The sequence below is a fragment of the Octopus bimaculoides genome, chromosome 26, assembly GCF_046866305.1.
Source record: "Octopus bimaculoides isolate indiv1 chromosome 26, ASM4686630v1, whole genome shotgun sequence".
Classification (NCBI taxonomy): domain Eukaryota; kingdom Metazoa; phylum Mollusca; class Cephalopoda; order Octopoda; family Octopodidae; genus Octopus; species Octopus bimaculoides.
In genome coordinates, this window is record NC_142953.1 from 8,308,897 (window position 1) to 8,335,908 (window position 27,012).

At 38.4% G+C, this 27,012-nt stretch overlaps 1 protein-coding gene across 1 annotated transcript in view; it reads left to right on the forward strand.

The window, feature by feature from the left end:
• Window positions 1–6,643: 6,643 nt before the first annotated feature.
• Window positions 6,644–27,012, forward strand: part of LOC106870354 (major vault protein) — a 38,806-nt gene continuing 18,437 nt past the window's right edge. The window contains exons 1-6 of the mRNA XM_014916388.3: window positions 6,644–7,477; window positions 19,064–19,249; window positions 20,191–20,386; window positions 22,767–22,890; window positions 23,656–23,882; window positions 25,823–25,948. Of these exons, the coding sequence (XP_014771874.1) occupies window positions 19,089–19,249; window positions 20,191–20,386; window positions 22,767–22,890; window positions 23,656–23,882; window positions 25,823–25,948 (834 nt within the window). The 5' untranslated portion in view covers window positions 6,644–7,477; window positions 19,064–19,088. The remainder of the gene's footprint in view (window positions 7,478–19,063; window positions 19,250–20,190; window positions 20,387–22,766; window positions 22,891–23,655; window positions 23,883–25,822; window positions 25,949–27,012) is intronic.

Here is a 27,012-nt window from a genome sequence, read left to right on the forward strand (position 1 = left end):
AGACCGTGTATCTAGTTTATCTAAAAAGTTAAAATGTGATCAGTTCGGTTAGAGTTTTTGCCACTTTATTGACGCTTAATGCCTCTAGTTATTCAGCAGTCAGTTACAGAATCAAATAATTTTTGCAATCAATCCTGCAGACCGGACCTATTAACCATTTTCCTTCAATACTGCCATGCTTCTGACTCAGTTCTTTTTGAATATCATTAGTTTGTTTGGTACTTTTCCAAATTTCCAGTTTAATCTCACTCCCTCTCTCATTCTCTTTCTCCCTTTCTCACCCCTCCCCCCCCCTCTCTCACTGACTCCCTTTCTCTCTCTCTCTCTCTCTCTTATAATGTCTATCTTCTATTTTTGACTCTAATCACAATGTTGATAATTGCCCCCACCCCTACCTTCCCTTTCCTCTTTCTTTCCCACTCTCACTTTGGTAACAATTTTCCATCCCCATTTCACTCCCCGCCTCTCTCTCTCTCTCTCCCCTTCTCTTGCAATGTTTATCCTCCTTTCATCTTTGAGTCTAATCTATGAGTGTCAATTCTAGCCTGTTTTCTCTCTCTCTCTTTTACAATGTCTATCTTCTTTTCATCTTTGAATCTAAATGTGTTGATAGTAGGCTCTGTTTTCACTTTCCCCTTTCTCTCTCACTCTCACCCTCTCTCTGTTGGCAGTAATAGTTGTCCATTCTTTTCCCTCCTCTCTCTCTTTCTCCTTCCTCCCTCCCTCTCTCTCTCTCTCTCTCTCTCTCTCTTGCAACATCTATCTTCCTTCCATCTTTGACTCAAATCTATGAGTTGATACTAGCCTCTTCTCATTCCTTGTTTTCTCTCTCTTTCTCTCTCTCTCTCTCTTTCTCTCTCTCTTTGTTGGGACTAACAGCTGTCTGTCATTCTTATTTTTTCACACTTTCTCTCTCTCTCTCTCTTGAGCTCACGTTGTCCTTTCCCTTCATACCAAATTTCAAAAATATTTTTTAACACAATACACATTATCTGCACTACTTTTTGTGTTTCTCAATCAATATGTAGAAAGTCTAACTTGACTATTATCTTTCTTTTATCTTTCAGTTGTTTCGGTCTTTAGACTCAAGCCATGCTGGGGCACCACCTTGAAGAAGCCCATCGTATATATGTATATATATATATATATATATATATATATATATATATATATATATATGTATATATATATATGTATATATATATATATATATATATATATATATATATATATATATATATATATATATATATATATATGTATGTACGTGTTTGTCCCCCCAACATCAATTGATAACCGATGCTGGTGTGCTTACGTCCCCGTAACTTAGCGATTCAGCAAAAGAGACCGATAGAATAAGTACTAGGCTTCCAAAGAATAAGTCCTGGGGTCGAGTTGCTCGACTAAAGGCGGTGCTCAGTCAAAAGCATGGCCACAGTTAAAAGTCTGAAACAAGTAAAAGAGTACAATATGATGTATGAATATCAGGGAACATGTCTGGTAAGTTCACCGTCATCAATTTACCATTTTTTTTTTTTTCAATAAAATAATTTTTAACTATTAACAATGAGATTCTATGGATATATTTTCTTGGTAAACTTTCCTCACAGTGAACTTTCTTCACAGTGAATTAATGGCAGTGAACTTGCCTGTAATCATCAAGGAAATATGACTTGTGGGTCACATGTGATACATAGGACAGGCAAATGGTTAAGCTATGTGAAAGTAGTTCTTCAGATCCAGTGAGTGAAAATGCAGTAATACTGCTATGTAGCATCAAGTTTGAGTTTCTTCTTTATCATTTCAACATCAGCTTTTCTATGCTTGCATGAGTCAGAAAGAGTTTATTGGGGTCGATTATCTCTGGCCCCTCCTGTTACCAATCCTCACTTGTTTTCAAGGAAAGGAATATGTCCTCAAGGCCAAATATGTTCTTGCAAGGTGTTGGAAATGAATGACACTGCATATATGACAGTGACACTTATTTACAAATACCATGTGATGACAAGACAAGGAAACTTCAACATATACATTTTGTTCAGGCTGAATTTGACAGTTTGCATAAGAGGAAGAGGAAACATATCCCATCCAAATATCAATTAGATAATGGCAGGGAGATAACAGTTTACGCAAAATCGTTACCCTCAGCTCCCATCATGGCCCCAGCTGGTGCATGTGTTCCTCACCGTGTCTCTAGAAAGGTCTTTGAATACTCTCTTGATCTTGGCCACCAGCTCAGCCTTGGAGTTACAGGCAGAGTGGTTGGTGTCTTTTTCAAATGCGCCTCACACAAAGTAATCTATGGGATTACAATTAGGGGAATGGGGAAGCCTGAAATTGGAGCTGCTGAAGTGGTAGAAATTCTTTGACAGTCACTTCTGACTCTTTCCAGTGGTATGGCAAGGAACCAAATCTTGCTGCCATTCATACATCCTTCCAATCAGGAATTGACCATAGTCTCCAGCAGTCTCACATAACCATCTGAATTGAGCCTATGGCTTTGTTCAAAGATGTGGCGATGTATCTTGGCATATGGTTGCAGTCAGAATGCTGGTTACAGCTTAATAGTCTCTGTTGCAGCTGTCCATATCATGTCTTACAGCCTTTACAGTGTTCACAAAGCATTAAGCATCAGTCATGATGTTGGCATTTTGATACCTGGCGCTTATCATCATGATACAGGTAACTCTTTTCCAGTATTCAGATGGCTTCCAGTCTCCCATGTCAGCTAACCTTTTCTAATCAACAACTAACTTTTATGTTCTCCAATGCCATTGACTGTTCAATACAGCAAAGCTGTTCTTGAAAAAAAGGAGACATAAAATATTGTCAAGTTCAGCTCGAAAACTCTGCCTACAGACACATACATACAGTGACAAACAGATAGACAGTTTCCATCTACTAAATCTACTCACAAGGCTTTGGTTAGTCCGAGGCTGTAGCAGAAGACACTTACCCAAGGTGTCGTTCAGTAGAACTGAACTCAAAACCATGAAGTTGGGAAGCAAGCTTCTTAACTATACAGCCACACTTGCACCCTCAAATAATTAAAACATGCTTTTTAGAATTTAATCTTCAGCAAAATAGGGGTAGGAGTGGCTGCGTCATAAGTAGCTTGCTTACCAACCACATGGTTCTGGGTTCAGTCCCACAGCATGGCACTTTGGGCAAGTGTCTTCTACTATAGCCTTGGGCCAACCAAAGCCTTGTGAGTGGATTTGGTAGACGGAAACTGAAAGAAGCCCGTCGTATATATATATATATATATATATATATATATGTATATGTGTGTGTGTGTATGTGTGTGTGTGTATGTTTGTGTGTCTGTGTTTGTCCCCCCAACATTGCTTGACAACCGATGCTGGTGTGTTTACGTCCCCGTAACTTAGCGGTTCGATAAAAGAGTAAAAATAGAATTTTTAAAAAATATCTTATTAGTGATGAAGTGGGTGTTACATAGCAACTTGGCAATCAAGTGTGTTATCAGGTTAAAGTTGTTATAGTGTTATCAGGTTGTAGCCTCTAAAGAAACATGACTGCAGTTCTCTAGGCTTTCGGCCTCTAAAAACAACCTCTTCCTTCTTTCATTTTATCAGCAAAAATAGATTTGAATTTTTATCAGTTGCTAAGATATGATTTGCCTGTTCTGTTTCCTTTAGAGACTACATGCAAATGACAAATAAGGAAACAAAAAGATGCAAGAGTGGATTTGGGAGGAGAAAACTGAAAGAAGCCTTGTGTGTGTGTGTGTTCTTGTGTTTGTGTTTGTCTCCCTCCACCATTTGACAGCCAGTGTTAGTTTGTTTACATCCCCATAATTTAGTGATTTGGTAAAAGAGACCAACAGAATAAGTATCAGGCTCAAAAAATATGTACTGAGGTTGGTCTGTTCAAGTAAATCCTTGCAAGGCAGTGCCCTAACTTAGTTGCAATCCAATGACTGGAACAAGTAACGATAAAAGACAGAGGCACACACACAATTCATACACACAGTTAAATGTATGAACCACATCTACTCAGTATATCAACTAATTAAACGACTTAGCATTTTCACAAAATATATAGTGAAAGTATCATAGGTCAGCCAGCTAAATGACCTGTCAGTATTTCAATAAAATTCAGACATAATGAAAGTACTGGGAGGTTGGACAGAGATACAGAGACACAATTCTTACTATATGAGTTGATAATGGAAAAGTAGTCAAGTTCACCAAAAATGTATGTATATATATATATGTGTGTGTTTGTGTATACATGTGACTGATGAAGCCAATCACTGGGATGCTATTCTAAATACTCTGGTAGTCAGTAAATGTAATTAGTCTTTAGCCTCCATCACAAAGACAATAGCTGTAGTGTTGAGATGTATCCTGTCCTTGGTAGGGTGAAATGAGGATTTTCTTTGTCTGCTTTGTCTTCACAGTCCTATAACTGTATCCTGCAGTATTGTTTGGCAAACATGTGTTGGGATACATGTCCATATAAGTGAACTTTCATCATTTCACTGAAGTAAGAAGTTGTCCTTTGCATGTCAGCCTATTTGATAACTAGCAGGCAGACTAAGTTTTGCTTTGTGTATGAAATGTAGAGGAGCCTTCTCAAGCACTTGCACTTGAACTACTAAGTTCTATGTATATTCTGTATCCGCTGTGAATGTCCAGTTTTTCCAACCCATAAAAAAAAAAAAGATGACGTCATTGGGGACTGGTTCAGTTTGAGATTTGTTGAAAACTAATAGAAATGCTTAACTATATGATGCTCAGCTTCATCATAGGCCAGATCTTAGTGACCAGTAGTTTTTATCCATTCAACATGACATTTGTTACTGTATTGTGATTGTGGCTGTCAATCAGAATCTTATTCTTTTCTGGATCGAATTTCAATCCATACGTTCTTGACACTCTTTCCAGTCTGATGCCGAGTTCTGCTTTGCTGCCCCATCTCCCCCCCCCCCTCAGATTGATATCTCCAATAAAACACTAGTTAAGAGAGGGCTGTTCTCCAATGGAAGTGGGGGGTATGGAAGTCAAGTAGTGTCTCTAGGATGATGTTTTCTATGGAGATGCTAAAAAACACGAGATAGGATACAGCCTTGATGAACTGCATTATGTAATACAGTTATGAATACAGTGTCTAAAAAAAAAACAGAAAAAACGAAATGGGCACAACAAAAATATCTTTGTATGTCTGCTAGATCAGGGCTCACCTTCGAATAAAGAATAACCAGACGTAATATACATTATGTACTGGATACATTACATAATTTACAAGTTACACTATATATTCTCTAGATACTCTGTCACACTAAGAACAACACATTAGCATTCAATAATAGTCACTTGTGCGTAAAGTCTGGCTCAGGAACTTCTAGCATCTCTTCCCTACTCCACTCGCCTTGACTTCACCAAAACAAAATGTGTTGCTACTGAATGACCTACAAAGAATTTGTTGCCAACTAAGTTAGTGCAGAACTTCCCCTCCTCTTTCCTCATTAATGTCTAACATGCTTTTCTTCCACATGACTTAACTACGAAAAAAAAAAGTGTTGTTACAGAACGACCTGTATGTATAAAGAATTTGTAGTCAGTGGAGTGAACAGAGCCTACTCTATTTTCCCATACAGTTCTGCTTTGCCGTCTCACATTAGATTATGTGTAATCTGAACTGGTACACGGTGTATTACTATATGTCAGACACGAACCGACGCCTGCTAGGTAACAGGGATGCATCACATGCGAAGTTCCACTCGCTCAAGTTTGTCTAATACCCAACAAACCTCTAAGTCGATCATATACACAAAATGATATTTGCAAAAGCAGTCTAACACATCAAATCGCTTTCTGCTATGTGGTTAAGACTTTAGAACGGGTTTTACTCCTGCTTTATTAGCATAGAACAGCGTTTGTCAAAGCAGGTTCCGTGAAAAAATAGTTCTGAGGTTTTGTGATATAAACTGTCTTTTAATAAAATTTAATAAAAATCTATTTTAGGAAATAAATACCTTTCCCCAATTTCAAAATAATATGTTATTATATAAACTAATTCTCTATTTAAAACAACCTTTGTTTAATTAAATAACTTCTTAAAATAGGGTGGTAGAGATTGTCCGTAAGATATAGTTAAGGGTTTTGCAATTTTAGAAAAATCACGTATGAAATTCGCACCAAAATAAATTTGGTGACCATTCGTATAGGGCATTGTGCACAACATTCTCTGAGAAACTTTTCTGGAAATTTTCCAAGGCACTACCTGTTTACCTATATTATAAAATATTATAGACAAATAATTCAGATAACTATTTTTATTCTTCAGACACCAATACAGCTCTTCTCTCCGTCGAAGGGTTCCGCGCGAAACATTAGACCTCTCTTTTTCATTACTTCATTATATTTTCGACTTTGCCTTTCACCTTTTCGGGCACAGGAATCGATGTAATTGATTATCCTCCTCCCCCAAATTTCAGGCCTTGTGCCGATAGTAGAAAGTATTATGGCGGAGGTAAAGAATACGCACACCACCCGTTTCCGGCGTAACCCTTACCCTACCCCAAACACCGGGTGTGATTACTCTTTAACCTTCGCCATTATTATTATTATACACTAGTGATGCCCTTTAGCACATTACATGTTCTCTGAACAAATTTATATAACTTACAGCTACAGATATAACCACTTGGCAAAGATTCTCGTGCAAAAACAAAAAAGAAAAGAAAAATGATAGCGCACAGACGCAAAAAAAAAAAAAAGTCGGTGCACGTCGCACAGAAAAGTCAAAACCGTTTTAAATCAGAAAAAAAAGTCGAAACTATTGTTTACCTTACTTTATTAACGAGACTTGTATAGTAAAAAATATAACGTTTTACAACACACCTAAGTATTAGAGCGAATTTTCAAAAGCCTTAAATAATATCATTAAAACTCCATAGCACACCTTGACACTACTGCAGCGAGCCGTCTGAGAACCACAGCTACATTATATAAATCAGATATTATAAAGAAAATTTACTGCATATTACATAACATACAGTAGATATATAATATAAGTTTTAGACGCGCAATGTGTACAAAACGAAGAAGAATAGGTGGGTGGGTAAAACACAACCTGGAAGACTTTGAACGTAAGTATGTCGGATTAAGACTGAAGTTTGGCTAAACGACGAAAGTATGTAATAATAACTTAGTGAGTTAGGTGTACTAACATGAAATGGGGCGTGTCTGCTAAGGGAATTAACTCTATGCAGACGACGTCACTTCTCAGCGTACACGCCACTAACAGTAACATATATACATACATATATGTGTATGTGTGTATGTATACGCATATAACGTTCATACAGGTCGATGTAATCATAAACTGTAGACATAGTCTGAACACTCCTAGTATAACGGCGCAGTCAGCTTCATCTCGAAGAACAGACTTTCAACTCTAGTTACTTTACGAACACTGCAATCATTTCAGCTCAAACAACTCCGTTCCGGTAAATACTACTTCGTTTTTTCATCACCATCGTCATTATATATTATTATTATTGTTGTTGTTGTTGTTTACCTGTACTGTTCCCAATGTTTTTTTTGTTTTGAATCCTTAGTGGTTAATAAAGAAAACTGTCATTATTATTATTATTATTATTACTACTACTATTTGATCTGAGTTCAAATTCCGCTGAGGTCGACTTTTCAACCTTTCAGAGTCGATCAAATAAAGGTTCAATTGAGCGCTGGGGATCGATGTTAATCGACGAGCTCCTCCTACCAAATCCCTGGCTTTGTGCCTATAGTAGAAAGAATTACTTATTTGAAAAGGGACAGCTGGGCGAAGGTGCTCATGTCAGCAGTGAGGGCGATCGTAGTTGGTTTTCCACGGTCGCCCCTCACTGCTGACACGAGGGGGTTTACACGTGAAACCCTCGGAGGTTTCCCCGATCCCCACCTTTTGAGGACTTGTTTCTTTGTTTTGAATTTTTCTGTTTTTGTTATTTTCTTCGTTTACAATTTCTTATATATATATATATATAATTGCTACACTGTATCGTCCAGTACAGTTCCCGATATTTTGTCACCCTCGTGGCTAATAGCGAATGCACTATTGTAACTACTACTACATTTGTTTGGATGGAACTCCATCTTCCACTCATTCCACGGGAAAAAAAACACACACACACTGAAAGCACGATAGAAGAAAAAAAAAATGATAATCTACTTCTTGAATTTTTCAGAACGTCTTATGAACTCCAACTGACTTATTTCAATATTTTTCTTTTTGTAACGACACAAACTTGTTTTCAGTAACAAACTATTCTTTCATGTATTGAATCATTTTTTTTTTCCAGTTGTTGCTGACTTTGTTCTTCTCTCTCTCTCTGTCTCTCTCCACACACATGTATATTTATCATTCTTATTCAAGAATGTTGTTGACAGTGACTTCGAACTTTCAGCCAGCTAAGCTTTCGTCGGACTTACGTAAAAATAATAAATTTGTTTATTTGTATGTATATGTATGTATGTATGTATGTATGTAATGTACATATGTATGTATGTAATGTACATATGTATGTATGTAATGTACATATGTATGTATGTAATGTATATATGTATGTACGTATGTATGTATATGCATGTATGTATATGTACAAACACATGTCCGTGTTTGTGTTTGTGTGTATATATATATATATATATATATATATATATACACACACATACATACACTCACATCCAACAAATTTGGACAAAATAAAAACAATATTTTTAATGGATTTTACATTTTGTTTTGATAAATTAGGTTATAATTTTAGTTAAGATCTTCGATAGTTAATTAAAAATTCACTAAAGCTTTCATAGGATTGGAGCTCTATACAATACAGTGTATGTGTGGGTGTGTATTTATGTAAGTATTGCACCATCCAAGCACCCGATTGTGAAAATGGGATGGTGGTAATTTTATATAAATGTTGTTGGTATATTTCTCAAGTTTTGCAGTCTTGAGGTATTATTCACATAAAAAATTAGTTTCTGAAGACGTCTGAAACTATAGACAATCATTTTTTTTTTTCTGAACTTCTCGGATATATAGATACAGATATCAATCGGCTACTTTATGTGATAAATCGGTTGTCCGATTAAACTCCTGAGAAACAGTCTTAATTCAGACAAAATGAAACATTTAGGCAGATGGTAAAAAAAAATCCGTTGAGTAAATATGGTACGCAGTACACGTTAAAGAGTATGTTTATTCGGCCATTGATGGACACGGTGGTTAGGATTCTCTGTATTTGTCGAGATTTTTCCAAAGTAAATTTTATCCCACACTTCAAAATAATAGGACGAAGAGAAGCCTTAAAAAAATAATGAATCCTTTTCGTAATTTTTCAAGTTATACTATTCTATATTTTGAAATACATGTAATACGCATTTTTAGAGGGGGGAAAATTCGTAATACACCCATGCCCCCTTCGTTGGACTTTTCACGATTAAAATGAAGTTATAAATATTTACAAACACACACATACATTCTAAATTTTACAGTTTGCCTAAAAAGAAAAGAAAAAGAAAACAATGTCCCATCTAAAAACAAAAATATTTTAAACAATCAAAACATATCGATTCGATTATGGCTGGGAAATAACAATTTACTCAGAGTAGCCACCCTCGGCTTCAAGATGGTCCTGGAACTTTGATGCATATATTCCTCACTGTATCCATCGAAAGATCTTCAAAAAAGGTCACCAGCTTGACCTTGGTGTTGCAGGCAAAGCAGTTGGTGTCCTCCTCAACTGTGCCCCACACATAGTAAACTATAGGATTACAACTGGGGGAATTAGAAGGCCCCAAATTGGAGCTGGTGAAGTAGTAGAAATTTACTAACAACCACTTCTGACCCTTTCACTAGGGTTTGCACAACTCTTTCTTGGTTGGACATAGACATTATCTTAACAGCTCAAAAATCTCACCTGTCTTTTAACAACAAATGCTGGTCTTCAAATTCATCCCTCATCCGCTTTGATATCTCTGTGGGCTCCTCCAATATTGCCCGATTTACCAACCTAGCAGGTCTTTTTCTACTACTAAATTAATGAGCACCTTTCTTTTTGCAGCCATGAGAACATCAAGGCTAGCCATTGAGTTTATCTAGAAAGCCCTTCACAAGCTCTTCAAGAACTATAGCCTCTGTATCTCCTTTGAAAACAACACTAAAGTACCCTGTTTCTTAGATGTTACTCTTGGCTTAGAATACATTAACATCCATTCTAATTGCCCTAGGTCTGTTTTAAATAGCATAGTTAAAGGAATTTCCATTAGGATTCATCAGTGAAATTTGAACTCTGAACATAAAGATGGATGAAATTCCACTAAGCATTTTGTCCAATGCAGTAACAATCCTACCAGCTTGCTCTTTTATATGTTTCCATAATATTCCTTTCTGTTATAGGCACAAGATCTGAACATTTTTGGGAAGGGTGCTAATTGATTATATTGACCTTAGTGCTTGACTAGTACTTATTTTATCGACCCCCAAAAGGATGAAAGACAAAGTTGATTTTAGCAGAATTTGAACTCAGAACATAAATCCAGAAAAAATGCTTTCCGATCCGCTAATGATTCTGTCAGCTCATTGCTTTATATATCTGTATAATACTGGTTTCTACTTTTGGCACAAGGCAATTTTGAGGGAGTGGGTAAGTTGTTTACATCGACCCCAGTAATCAACTGGTACTTATTTTATCAACCATGAAAGGATGAAAAGCAGAGTTGTTCTCGGCGGAATTTATACTTAGAACATAAAGATGGACAAAATGCTGTTAAACATTTTGCTTGGCATGCTAATGTTTCTGCCAGTTCACTGTCTTATATGTCTGTATAATATTGGTTTCAAATTTTGACACAAGGCCACCAGTACACAGCTGGTACTTATTTTATCAACCCTTAAAGGATGAAAGGCAACTGAACTTTGATGGAATTTGAACTTAGAATGTAAAGAAGGATGAAATATTGCTAAGCATTTTGCCCAACGTGCTAACAATTCTACCAGTTTACAATTCTATGTTTGTATAATATTTGTTTCTAATTTTGGCACAAAGTCAGTAATTTTGTGGAGGGGTAAATCAATTACATCAACCCCAGTGCTCAACTGGTACTTATTTTACCAACCATGAAAGGATGAAAGGCAAAATCGACTTTAATAGAATTGAATTCAATACATGAAGATGCATGAAATGCTGTTATGTTAAAGATTCTGCCTGCTCGTTGCCTTATGTTCATATAAGATTGGTATAAGGCTAGCTAGTAATTTCAGGGGAGGGAGTAAGTCAATTACATCGACTCCCAATACTCCACTGGTGCTGCTTGTTTTATTGACCCCCCACCCACCCACCAAAGGATGAATGACAAAGTCAATTTGAACTGAGAACATAAAGACAGACAAAACGCTGCTTTGCATTTAGCCTAGCATGCTAAAGATTTTGCTAGCTTGCCTCCTCGTGTTTGTATAATATTGCAAGTGAAAAACAAACAAAAAAAGAAAGATCTACATAGTGTACCCATCAAAGTCATCAGCAAGCTAATATTTAATCTTCAACTTCGGACTATGAACAGGTTCTTGTCATGATTGATTTTGCTCTGTTTATTCACTAAAACTGAAAAATCTAACACTTAGTTTGTTGTTTCGGTATGTATTAATATACAGACCCTGCCTGTATGTATTGTGTGAGTGTGTATGTGTACTTCATGAGTGTATAATTATTATACATATTGTGTTTGTGTATCTTCGACGCCATGTTATATTCTATATAAGCTTTCCAGTAAGAGTATGTCTCAGTGTACACTTCTTCTCTACTCTGTTACCTGGATTACTAGATATAGCTGTCTAATCTGTGTCAAACCTCATCCTGCAATCTTAAGAAAATATTAACTAGCTCTCTTTGTACAATGTAGGACACTTATTTGTTGAAGCATGAATTCCATGCATACCTCTGTTTACATCTCTGTAACTTAGTGATTCAGCAAAAGAAACCAATAGAATAAGTACCAGGCTTACAAAGAATAAGCCCTGGGGTCGATTTGTTGGACTAAAGGCAGTGCTCCAGCATGGTCACAATCAAATGACTGAAAACAAGCAAAAGAATATATATATTATTCTTTTATTTGTTTCAGTCATTTGACTGTGGTCATGCTGGAGCACTGCCCTTAGTCAAACAAATCGACCCCAGGACTTATGATCACAAAGCAGATTTTTCTATTTTCAGCTTGTCTAAAGAAGGAAAAGAGGTCATTGTACACATTCACACACACACTCACTCACACATATACACACACTGAGTAGTGACTTAATAGAATTTAATAGAAGAAAAAATACATATTGGTCATGGTTGGAGTGTCCCTGGTCCAGTTATGTAAACTAGGAGGTATGCAACATCTCTGGCGCCAAGCTCTATCAGCCTTTGCCTTTCCCTTGGATAACTTCGGTGGCGTGGAGAGAGGAGGCTGGTATGCATGGGTGACTGCTGGTCTTCCATAAAAGCAATCCTAGGTGAGGCGACTCTCCACCCAGACTTGTACCCTGGAGGGGAACCTCTTAGGTGCACCCATGATCATTCGTGACCGACAGAATCAAGTTATATATATGTCGTCGTCATTTAACGTCCGCTTTCCATGCTAGCATGGGTTGGACGATTTGACTGAGGACTGGTGAAACTGGATGGCAACACCAGGCTCCAATCCAATTTGGCAGAGTTTCTACAGCTGGATGCCCTTCCTAACGCCAACCACTCCGAGAGTGTAGTGGGTGCTTTTACGTGTCACCCGCACGAAAACGGCCACGCTCGAAATGGTGTCTTTTATGTGCCACCCGCACAAGAGCCAGTCCAGGGGCACTGGCAACGATCCCTGGACTGGATATATATATATATATATATATATATATATATATATTCTTTCTTTTCTTAAATACATGCTAGCATGCTTGAACGAACTATGTGGACAGCTGACTGATCTCACAGCCATCCTATATATATATATGACGGGCTTCTTTCAGTTTCTGTCTCTACCAAATCCACTCGCAAGGCTTTGGTCAGCCCGCGGCTGTTGTAGAAAACACTCACCCAAGGTGCCATGCAGTGTGACTGAACACAGAACCATGTGATTGGGAAGCAAACTTCTTACCACACAACCACACTGTTTATGTTAGTCAGACTGGTATCCCCATCTTTGATTATTGATTTCACTACATTTTGGTTGTTGTTCGATCCACCTTCTGTGAGTGTCTTGTATTGAACTCGATTGCTGTATCAGAATTTCAAACCCAACCCTTTATTTGATCCACAGGAGGTACACTTTTCTCTTTCAGCTCTCTGCTTTTCGTGACATTGTTTTGCTTCAGATGAAAAAAATTTTTAAAATCAATTGAAACAAAAGAAATGTTATGAAACATAGAGAGCAGAATAAGAACAGTGTTTGAAATTCTGATACAAGTTCAACACAAAACGCCTGAAGAAGGCTGGTGTGCACATGGCTCCAGGTTCAGTCCCACTGCGTGGCATCTTGGGGAAGTGTCTTCTACCATAGCCTCGGACCGACCAAAGCCTTGTGAGTGGATTTGGTAGACGGAAACTGAAAGAAGCCCATCATATACATACATACATATATATGCGTGTGTTTTTGTTTTTGTGTTTGTCCCCTATCATCGCTTGACAACCAGTGTTAGTGCGTTTACATCCCCGCCCGTAAACTTAGCAGTTTGGCAAAAGGCTTTGATAAAATAAGTGCCCAGCTTAACAGAAATGATAATAATTACCGAGTCGGTTCATTCAACAAAAATTTCTTCAAGGCAGTGCTCCAACATGGCCGCAGTCGAATGACTGAAACAAGTAAAAGATTAAAGAAACTCGCTCACACACACACACTCACACACGCACGCGGTATTACATACACTCACATGCTCTCGCTTTGCTACCACCATCCTCACACTCACACTCACCATTGAGTCAAAAATAGAAGCTCAAGACATATTAAGGCCATCAGTGTTAGTCAACATCGACAAGAGATGCTTGGATCACAAGTGTAGCTTCGTTGTCATTGTTGAAGTAACAGTCACGAATTGTACTAGTTGTATTGTTATTGTTGATGTAGTGTATAATTGTTACTATTGTAGCTGTTGTTTCTACCATGTCAACTGCTGCCATTGTATAGTGTAAGAGTTGTTATTATAGTAGTAGTAGTAGTAGTAGCAGTAAGAATAGTAATTATTGTTGCTGCTACTACTACTACTACTGGTGCTATTGCCGTTACTCATGACAGTTCAAACAGCCACAGTTGTTTGTATTATTGCTGTAGTAGTAGTTAGTAGTAGTGGTGGTGGTGGTAGTAGTAATTGTTCGTGCTTTGTTGTTGTAATTATTGTTGCTTTCACAACTACTGCTACAAAGAGAAAAAAAAAACTAAAAAGAATAGAAACAATGCTTTCTATTTTTGCCACAAAGCCATAAAAATTTTATCAACTCCCCCACCACCACCACCACCATCGCCCAACTTCAATATGATGAAAGACAAAGTCAACTCTCCAAGGATTTTGAATTCATTATGTCAGCATGTTGGTTGAGTTATTAGAGCGTCGGACAAAATGCTTTGTGGTATTTGTTTTGACTCTGCTCTCCGAGTTCAAATCCCACAAAAGTCGACTTTGCCTTTCATCCTTTCAGCTGCTATGACAGATCACATAGTTGTTAGTAGGTACCATACTGTAATACACCACTTGGTTATTAGTTGATACTACACTGTGGCAGACCATCTGGCTGCTTGTGGGTACCACGCTGGCAGACAACATGGTTGTTATTAGGTACCATACTATGGCAGACCATGTGGCTGCTACTAGGTACCACACTGTGACACACTGCTTGGTGGTTAGTTGATACTACACTGTGGTAGACCAACTGGCTGCTAGTGGGTACCACACTGTGACAGACCACCTGGCTACTAGTAGGTACCATGTTGTGTCAGACCACCCAGCTGCTAGTAGGTACAACGCAATGACAAACCACATGGCTGCTATTAGGTATCACATTGTGGGAGACCATGTGACTGCTAGTAGGTACCATACTGTGGTAGACAACATGGCTGCTTGTAGGTACCACATTGTGGCAGACCATGTGGCTGCTAGTTGGTACCACATTGTGGCAGAGCTGGTAGGTACCACACTGTGGCAGACCACTTGGATGCTAGTAGGTACCATACTGTGGCAGACCATGTTACTGCTAAGTAGTTACTGCACTGTGGGAGACCATGTGGCTGCTAGTAGGTACCATATTGGCAGACAACATGGCTGCTCTTAGGTACCACATTGTGACAGACCATGTTGTCACCAGTAGGTACAACACTGTGGCAGACCAATTAGCTGCTGGCAGGTACCACAGTGTGGAAGACCATTTGTTGCTTATAAGGTCCACACCATGGCAGACTACCTGGCTGCTAGTAGGTACCACACTGTGGCAGACCACCTGACTACCTATAAGAACTACACAGTAACAATGTTCGGAACTATAGGCAGTGGCAGCAGCAGCTGTGTGTTTTGTAGATTTGCCTTGGAGTGTTAAATTGCCCTTCCATCTTGATCATCTATGGTTAGTGTTAAATTGCCCTTCCATCTTGATCATCTATGGTTAGTGTTAAATTGCCCTTCCATCTTGATCATCTATGGTTAGTGTTAAATTGCCCTTCCATCTTGATCATCTATGGTTAGTGTTAAATTGCCCTTCCATCTTGATCATCTATGGTTAGTGTTAAATTGCCCTTCCATCTTGATCATCTATGGTTAGTGTTAAATTGCCCTTCCATCTTGATCATCTATGGTTAGTGTTAAATTGCCCTTCCATCTTGATCATCTATGGTTAGTGTTAAATTGCCCTTCCATCTTGATCATCTATGGTTAGTGTTAAATTGCCCTTCCATCTTGATCATCTATGGTTCTACAATAAACCAATGATAAGTTCTGACCCTATTGATTATTGCCATGATTGGGCTGATCAGTGAACCATTACTAATAGACACAGCAAGTTGGCTAGGCAGTAGATTGTTGCTAGGTGACAGGAGATACAATAAGTTAGCATGTATGAACTGATACAACCCAGCAGGAAAACGGGGCTGGGTGGGGGAGTTAGCAGTGGTGGTGGAGGAGACTGCTTATGTGTATCCATGTGTAGCGATGTATGTATATATTTTATCTCTTACTTGTTTCAGTCATTAGACTGTGGCCATGCTGGGGCACTGCCTTGAGGTATTTTTAGTATTTAGTGCTTAGTATTATTTTTCTTTTTAAGCTTGGTACTTTCTATTGGTCTCTTTTGCTGAACAACTAAGTTATGGGGATGTAAACACACCAACACCAGTTGTCAAGTGGTGATGGGGCATGTTCTCGTTTCTCATTTTGTTGACTTTTTTTTATGTCCTGTACCCATATATGCATGTATATATACATATATATGTAGGTATGTACATATATGCATGTATATGTGCATATATTTATATTATATATATATATATATATATATATATATATATATGTATGTATGTATACACACACACAAAGAATGGGGGTTTAGTTCACAGGTGATCTAAACGATTAGGTACACTAGGTGAGTGTTGTAAGGGATTACTAGGGCTCCAAGGTTATAGCCAAGACAGTAGTTATGGAGCCATTGCAGATTTCCAATGCAGTGGATATATAATTGTTAAAGATGACAACAGACATTAAGGCAAGGCAAACATCTCAAGTTGTATACAATATTATTATTGGAAAAAATTCAAAGTCTTACAGCTGTTTCTGGGATGTCTCTGGGTATGGGATATTCCATCATCAGAGACAAATAGGGAAAATAAGAATGGTATATATTAATGAGATGACGACATAGAGGAAGAGGGTAAAAGAATAAGGAGTTGGAGAGAAATAAGAAACACAGACACGGATACAGACTCACTCATACACATATGATGGGCTTCTTTCAATCTCCATCAACTAAATCCACTCGCAAAGCTTTGGTTAGCCTGAGGCTAGAGTAGAAGACACTTGCCCAAGATGCTATGCAATGGGACTGAACCCAGAACCATGTGATTAGTAAACAAGCATCTTACCAGCCACGCCTGTAACTATATTGTATGAGATTATACTATGTAGGTCAGTCATGGGAAAACTTCAGCCCTCCTGATGATGAGTCATGTCTATTGTAGCTTCCTCCTCAACACAGTTTGCTCATGCCTGATATAGAGTGTATGTATATTGTATATGACCACATTGTAGAGTATATCTATATTATTTTTTTTTTATGTTCCCTTTAAAAGCCTAGCTAGGCTCATGGGCCCGGTTTCTATGGCATATGTGTTTCCCCCAGCTGAATGGGACGCCAGTCCATCGCAGCATTACTCAAGAAACAGGAAGAAAGAGTGAGAGAAAATTGGGGTGAAAGAGTACAACAGGGGTCGCCACCACCCCCTGCCGGAGCCTTGTGCAGTTTTAGGTGTTTCCGCTCAATAAACACACACAACACCTGGTCTGGGAATCGAAACTGTGATCTTCCGACCGCGAGTCCGCTGTCCTGACCACTGGGATATTGTGCCTCCATATCTATACTATACATGACTATATTGTAGAGTATATTTATATTATGGAGGGGGCGCGCTAAGCAGTGATAAATGAAATTGGAATGTTTTTTATCAGTTCAAATGTGCTTGATGCAAGTTATATCTATATTGTACATGACAATGTTCTAGAATATGACAATATTGGAGAGTATATATGTATTATGCATGACATTATTGGAGAATATATCTATATTATACATGGCAATATTGGAGAGTATATTTGTATTATACATGACAATATTGGAGAGTATTAGGGCAGCGAGCTGGCAGAATCGTTAGCATGCCGGGTGAAATGCCTAGCATTATTTCATCTGCCGTTACATTCTGAGTTCAAATTCTGCCGAGGTCGACTTTGCCTTTCATCCTTTCAGGGTCGATTAAATAACTACCAGTTATGCACTGGAGTCAGTGTAATCGACTTAATCCCTTTGTCTGTCATTGTTAGTCTCCTCTATGTTTAGCCCCCTTTGGGCAATAAAGAAATAAATATTGTAGAGTATATCTATATGATAGATGACAATATTGTATGTTTAATGGCTAAGGGGGTCCATCTGAGTGAAATAGGAATCAAAGGGATCCATAAGTTAAAAATGGTTGAGAACTACTGGTTCCATGCTCTTGTGATCCTTACCTGGACATCCTTTTCTGTCAGTGCTAAAGTTCATTTTAGCCATCATCACTTAGCCCATGTTGGAGCATTTCTGTTGTACCAATTCACTTTACTTCCTTTCAATAATTAATGTGAACTATGATTAAAAACTATTTGAAGAGAAATAACTTTCAATGTTTGCCATTCCACAACTGACCAAACTAATGAAGAATATTGCAATGTTTGCTGTAGTGTATTTTTATGTTTTTATATCTTTAGGTTCATTTTGAAAAATTTGCTAGGATCTGACTTTGTCCTTTATTCACAAATCTTAACCCAAGAATTGCTGTCCATCATCATCATCATCATCATCATCATCATCATCGTCGTCGTCATCATTATCACCATCATCATCATTTGATGTTCACTTTTCCATGCTATTTGTTGAAGGAGATTTTCTATGGCTGGATGCCTTTCCTGTCACCAGCCCACATCTGTTTCTAAGCAAGATAATATTTTCCCATAGCTAGATATTTTTTTTTCACTCAAGACTGGAAATGCCCAACCTTGCTTGTATGATGATGATCATATACATATACATTGGAATGCCTAGATAAGGCATGCACACACACACACACACACACACACACACACATACAACAAACTTCTTTCAGTTTCCATCTACTAAATCTACTCACAGGGCTTTGATTGGCTTCATTAATATGTAATATATATTTATGCAGGCTGACCAAAGCCTTGAGAGTGAATTTGTTAGATGAAAACTAAAAGAAGCCTAGTGTTGCTGCTGCATCACTTGTCTGATGGTTATTTATTTGGTTTGTTATTTCAGGAAACGCTTCACGTCAAGTGTGGTTATGTCTGCTGCTGAGAAAAAGGCGAAGACATCATCAACAATGGAAGATTCAATGATCAATCGTATTCCTCCATATTACTATCTTCATGTTCTTGATCAAAACACTAATGTAACTCGCGTTGTAATTGGTCCGAAAACCTACATCCGGCAAGAAAATGAGAAGTAAGTTTTACACCTCATCTTTTTTCGTTTGCTCTTTTACTTGTTTCAATCATTAGACTATGGCCATGCTGGAGCACCACCTTGTAGGTGCTCTGGCATGGCCCTGGCACTTATTTTAAGTCTGATTCTTAATTTGTCCTTCTCATTTGTTGAACTGCTCGGTTTCAAAGACATAAAGAAATCAACACTGGTTGTCAAAAAATGTAAAGACAAACACACACACACACATGCATGCACAACAGGCTTCTTTCAGTCTCTGTCTACCAGACCCATACATGAGGCTATACTTGGCCCAAGGCTATAGTAAAATCCACTTGCCCAAGGTTCCATGCAGTGGGACTGAACCCGAAACCATGTGGTTGAAACCATAAGGCTGTGAGCTGGCAGAAACGTTAGCACGCCGGGCGAAATGCCTAGCATTATTTCGTCTGCCGCTACGTTCTGAGTTCAATTTCCGCCGAGGTGGACTTTACCTTTGATCCTTTCGGGGTCGACTAAATAAGTACCAGTTACGCACTGGGGTCGATGTAATCGATATATCCGTTTGTCTGTCCTTGTTTGTCCCCTCTGTGTGTAGCCCCTTGTAGGCAATAAAGAAATATGAAACCATGTTGTTGGGAAGCAAACTTCTTACCACTCAGCCATCTATCATATATGTCACACATATCACTGCCCATACCTCCAGTATATATTATATCACACTTGATGGTTAATATCTACAGCATACATTATATGAGATCTAACTGTACATACCTCCAACACACATATCAAATTTTACTGTCCCTACCACCAGTCTACATTATATCACACTTGGCTGTTTATACCGCCAACACCCATTGGATCACATCTGACTGTCCTTACATCCACACAGATTGCCATTTTGAACTAATTCTGCTTCTGTTGCTTGTGACAAATTTTACCATTTTCCATTTTTCTCTCAGAATTGTCATGCCTCCCGTTAACATGATGACCATTCCTCCAAGGCATTTCTGCATCATTGTAAACCCGGTTAAATATGATACTGATGGCAGCATTTCCTATGACAAGTATGGCCAAGCTGAGCTGGCTCATGGCGATGAAGAAATCCGCTTCACACAAAGTCCTTTTCCTCTCTATCCCGGTGAGAAGATTAAGCAGGTAAAGAGCATCAATAAGTTAACTAAATAATTTAAATGCTATTTTCTTACTATTATAACATTGCATGCTGGTTGTTTCACCTTTGATTATATGCAAGTATGGATTTCACTTTCACATCCACAAGATTCCATGTTCAAGCCCACTGGCCTGCCTCCTCACACCAATATCTTTTTTACCATCAGTTGAGGTTGACCAATACAGTGTGCATGGAATTTAGGAGATAAAATCTTTGAATAAGCCCATACACACACACACACACACACACACACACATACATGATGGTTTTCTTTTAGTTTTACGAGGTTTTGGTTGGCCCGGGGCTATAGTAGAAGACAGTTTGGCCAAGGTGCTGTGCAGTGCAATTGAACCTGAGACTTAGTTGTGCAGCAAACTTCTTAACCGCACAACCATTTGTGTTTGGAAATCTACAAAATTACACCATACATATAGTAACAAGCAAGTCCCTTGGTCATCACTGACTCAGGTCCTAGGACTCATACAGTTGTTTACTCAGTTTCCATGGCAAATAACTGGCATTCTGTTGGTTATGACAAGGAGGGTTCCAGATGATCCAATCAACGGAACAGCTTGCTTGATAAATTAATGTGCATGTGGCTAAGCTTTCCACAGACACGTACCCTTGACATAGTTCTCAGAGAGATTCAGCATGACACATAGTGTGAAAAGGCTGGCCCTTTGAAATACAGGTACTACCCATTTTTGCTTGAGGTGAATGGACTGGAGCAATGTGAAATAAAGCGTCTTGCTCAAGGACAGAGCATGTCACCGGGAATTGAACTCATGATCCTATGAACATGAGCTGAATACCCCAACTACTAAGGCATGCGTTTTCACCCACGGCAAATAAGTAACCAAGATTACAACAGTCCTCATGAATGGGATGCCAACCCATTGCAGGGTTAATCAGTTACAGTCGAGAGGACCAGAGCAATGTGAAATCAAGTGTTTTGCTCAAAAACACAAGGCATTGCCTGGGCCAGGAATTGAAATCACAGTCTTAGAATCATGAAAGTAACACCCTAATCACTAAGCCACATGCCTCCTCCTTTTCTTTCAACAGCTAAGTAAAAAAAGCAAAAAAAAAACAACACAGTTGCAACAACAGTTACCTATACATTCAAAAGAATCGAACGTTCTTCCTAAGTAAGGTCTGGTTTATATATATTCCCTCGTGCCCCTGGATAGGATGCCAGTCCATTGCAGGGTTACCCATTTTCACCAGTGGAGTGGGCTGGAGCAATGTGAAATGAAGTGTTACACTCAAGAACAAAGCACATCACCCAGTTCAGAAACTGAAACCATGATCTTGTGATCATGAGTGCAACACCCTAACCACTAGGCCATGCGCCTTCACAATACATTTAGTAGAATTGATAAGGAGTGTATAAAGTCACGAAAGGCAGAGAAGTTATTTCTCTGTCATTTATGATTTTATACATTCCTTATTGTTTTCTCTTGTGTCATACTTTATATTCTATATGTTTTGTAGAACGATACATTAAGGAACCTTTTTTATGAGTACTACCAGATTATAGAGAGATAAAAGGTTGGGGTATGAAAGCAAAAAGAGGTGTGTATGAGGGCGTGATTATGCTGACAATGTTATATGGTGCAGAGGCGTGAGGGCTGAGAGAGGCAGAAAGGAGGCGACTGGATGTGTTTGAGATGAGTTATCTGAGGGCTGTGGTTGGTGTGACACAGATGGACAGGATGAGGAATGAGGAGGTGTGAAGCCGAGCAGGAATGAGAGTAACAACCAAATTGGATAGACAAAATGTTGAGGTGGTTTGGCCACATGGAGGGGGTGGATGATAAGGAAGGTGATGAAGGCTGAAGTGGTAGGCAGTAGAACGAGAGGCAGACCTCGCGGTTTGTGTGCATGGATGGAGTGAGGAAAGCTTTGATGGTTTGAGGTGTTGGAGTGAGAGAGGCAAGAGAGTTTATAAATGATAGGAAAACTTGGAGAGTGTTTGTGGATGGGTGAGTGAATTTTGCTGTTGCTTAAAAGGGGTATGGAACCAGCATGATGTAGCAGGGGTAAACCAGCATATGCTGTTGGGCCCCGCTGCTGATATTGGGGGTTGTGTTCTATGCCTTGACCAGAGCATAAAACGGAGCGAGCCCCTTTGAGCTGGGAAATTAATGGAATGCCTGGCGTATGTCTTGTTGTGGCTACACCCTTCTAATAAAAAAAAATGAGGAATTAGGCCTGGATATATATATATATATATATATATATATATATATATATATATATTAAAATCTGAAATAGCACATTGTTGCTATTCAAAGTTTCAAGTTACCACCAGACATGCAAATACGATTATATCCATATCTCTCTTTTTTATCTTCCTATCAGAGCGTGACAGCCCTTCAAGTGGTGAAGACTGATTCTGGTCTCAGGTTGTTGGCAAACGTTGATTTTACTGATGAAAGCAATACGAAAAGATTGGCAGGAGATGAATGGATGTTTCTGGGACCAGGTACTATTGTTGTTTTAACTGCTAGTTAACGTTTGTTTATTTACCAATACCTTTGTTATCATTCATCACCACCACTGCCATTACCACTATAATCACCACCACTACCACCGTAACAGCCACAGTCACCACTACCACTACAATCACTACTGCCATCAGCACAACCCTTGCCACCACCATCTTCTACTGTTGCCTCAGACCAACCATATTCTTGTGAGTGGATTTGGTAGATAGAAACTAAAAGGAGCCTGTTGTATATATATGTATATATCTATTTGTGTGTATGTCTTTGTGTCTGTGTTTGTCCTCCACCACTGCTTGACAACTAGTGTTGGTGTGTTTATGTCCTTGTAACTTAGCAGTTCAGCAATAGAATAAGTGCTAGGCGTTAAAAAAAAAAAGTCCTGGGGTTGGTACCCCAGCATGGCCACAGTCAAATGACTGAAACAAATGACTACAACATAAAATTCTTGCTGGTAAGGAAAAGGTTTCCAAAATGGGTATAGAGAAATTCAGAGGCTTGCTTTGGTTCAGTTGTGGGATGTCTGTCGTGGGTACCTTTAACTTTTACTACTCAAAGGGTATTTACACATTGTTATTTTATAACTTTGTTTCAAAATCCATTCCAAAAAATAATTATTTCACGTCCTCCTGGAGTTTATATATTATTGTTTCTTTTTATTTTAATTTTTTTTTTTTTTTTTTTGGTTTTTGATCTGCTTGACTACATAAACAAATACTTTCTAACATTGCCAAAATGTCTTACAGGTACCTACATACCCAGGAAAGAGGTCGCCGTCTTAACAACAGTGAATGCCAAGGTGATCCGTCCAAACCAAGCCCTCCGTTTAAGGGCACGTAGAGAGTGTGTCGATTGTAATGGTATAAAGCGAGTGACAGGGGAGGAATGGTTAGTCAAAACAACTGGTGCTTACCTACCAAGGGCCTATGAGGAAGTAGTAAAAACTATTGATGCTTATATTCTCACTGAAACGGTAAGATTTCAATTAACATCATCATAATCATTGTTTTATTTTATGGGGTGGCAATTTTAAGCAGTGATGTGTATAAATAAAAGATTGTTACCAGTTCAGTGAAGGCACATGTCTCAGTGGTTAGAGCATCGGGCTCACAATCATGAGGTAGTGAGTTCAATTCCTGGACCAGGGTCTGTGTTGTGTGTTCTTCAGCAAGACATTTTATTTCATGGTGCTTCAGTTCACTCAGCTGTAGAAATGAGTTGCGACATCACTGTTGCCAAACTGTATCAGCTTTGCCTTTCCCTTGGATAACATCGGTGGTGTGGAGAGGTGAGGCTGGTATGCATGGGCGACTGCTGGTCTTTCATAAACAACCTTACCTAGATCTGTGCATATATATATATATATATATATATATATATATATATATATATATATATATATATGCATATATATATATATATATATATGGCAAGGAGACAAACATACACCAGCTCACACATATATATATATATATATATACATATACACATGTACACACACACACACACACTTGTATATACACATATATATGATGAACCCTGTGCTGGTGCCATGTAAAAGCGCTTGTGCTGGTGACATGTTAAAAGCACTCAACAAACACCATAAAGTGGTTGGCATAAGAAAAAGCATCCAGTTGTAGAAACTAAAGGCAAATCAGGCTGGGACCTGCTGCTGCTCTCTTTGTTGCCAGCTCTGGTCAAATCATCCAGCCCATGCCGGCATGGAAAATAGATGATGATGATAATGATATATATATCACCGGCTTCTTTCAGTTATTGTCCACCAAATCCACTCACAAGGTTTTGGTTGGCCTGAGACTGTTGTAAAAGGTACTTGCCCAAGGTGCCACACAGTGGGAATGAACCTGAAACCATATTGTTGGGAAGCTGACTTCTTACCATATGACCATGCTTGCATCTAAAATAATCTTTCACAAAGCATGCCATATCATCAACAGCATTTCATGCCTGCTTTTCCATGCAGGCATGGTTTGAGCAGCTTTTCCCAAGCAGTGTGTTATATGACCAAATGTTCTACTATTCACTCACCCTTTTAGTCACTTCTTACAACATATAGTGGAGGTGCAATGGCCCAGTGGTTAAGGCAGCGGACCCGCGGTCATAGGATCACGGTTTCGATTTCCAGACCAGGCGTTGTGAGTGTTTATTGAGCGAAAACACCTAAAAGTTTCACGAGGCTCCGGCAGGGGATGGTGGCGAACCCTGCTGTACTCTTCCACCACAACTTTCTCTCACTCTTACTTCCTGTTTCTGTTGTGCCTGTAATTCAAAGGGCCAGCCTTGTCACACTCTGTGTCACGCTGAATGTCCCCGAGAACTACGTTAAGGGTTACACGTGTCTGTGGAGTGCTCAGCCACTTGCACGCTAATTTCATGAGCAGGCTGTTCCGTTGATCGGATCAACTGGAACTCTCGACGTCGTAAGTGACAGAGTGCCAACAACAACAACAACATATAAAAACACTGTATATTTATTCAAAAATTGGGGTGCACAATTGGTAACTAAAACAATAACAGTAACCTCAGTCTTCATTTCAGGGATCACCTTTAACATTCAGACTAATCTGTCAAATCTAATGCTTATTCACATTGTTTTGAATCTATTATCATGTATTATTTCAGAGCTTTGAAGTTTCAATGATGTTATTGTTCATTGTTAGGATGACATTGTAGGGTAAATGTGAGAGGCCAGATCTGGCTGGTTTGAACATAAAACAGAATGTTTGGGCCTGTTATAGCCAGTTTAAATGCTATAGGTTTAAATCTTAAATGAACCATAACTCTCTTAGTGATTTTAGTAACTGACTCTGGCCATGCTGAAGCATTATCTAATGTACAAATTTCCATAATTCCTTTCATCACTTTACAAGAGATTCCCTATTTATTTTCTAGACTGCTCTGAAAGTGAAAGCCCTGCAGAATTTTGAGGATCGTTTTAATAAGTTGCGGGAAGCCGGAGAAGAGTGGTTAATTAATATCAATGACACAAAATCCTATATCCCAGATGTTTACGAAGAGGTATGTATTTTATATTCAGTACTAATATATAAAGCGTCACTATTATACTATTATCATGCCCATGTAAGAAACTACTATCATTATTATTACTACTACTGCTGCTGCAAGTCATCATCATCATCATCATTGCAGTGAGCTGGCAGAAATGCATAGCAGTATTTCGTATGTCTTTATGTTCTGAGTTCAAATTCCACCAAGGTCAACTTTGCCTTTCATCCTTTCAGGGTTGATTAAAATAAATACCTGTTGAACACTGGGGTTGATGTAATCAATTCACCCCCCCCCCCCAAACTGCTGCCCTTGTGGCAAAATTTGAAACGATTATTATTTTTATTACTGCTGAGCAGGCAGAATCGTTACCATGCTGGACAAAATGCTTAGCAGTATTTCGTCCATCTTTACATTCTTTGTTCAAATTCCGTTGAAGTTGACTTTGCCTTTCATCCTTTCGGAGTTGATAAATTAAGTACTGTTTGAGTACTGGGGTCAATGTAATCTACTATCCCCCACCAGCAAAAAAAAAAAAAAATTTAGACCTTGTGTCTATAGTAGAAAGGATTATCATTATTATTATTATTATTATTATAATTATTATTATTATTATTGTTCAGTAGTTTTATTTTTATAACGTGCTTTCACTTCACTACCGAGCGCAGCTCTGTGCGCCTTGGGTATGTGCTGTGGTTTGCTGTGGTGCTCTTATGTTTACTGTATTGAAAGTGTTTTGTGTAGGATGTGTGCAGTACCCAGTAGTGCAATTTTCTGTGTGTTATATATATTTGTAAGTCCTGGTGTTTTTGTTATGTATTTGTCTGAATATTTTTTTATTATACCTAAGGCACCTACTATGATAGGAATTGTTTCTGTTTTTAGACTCCACATTCGAGTTATCTCTATTTCCATTATCATTATCATTATTATTATTATCATTATTATTATTATTATTATTATTATTATTATTATTACTATTCTAAGGTGGTGAGCTAGCAGAGCCATTAGCATGCCAGGCAAAATACTTATCAGTATTTCATATGCCGCTACATACTGAGTTCAAATTCTGCTGA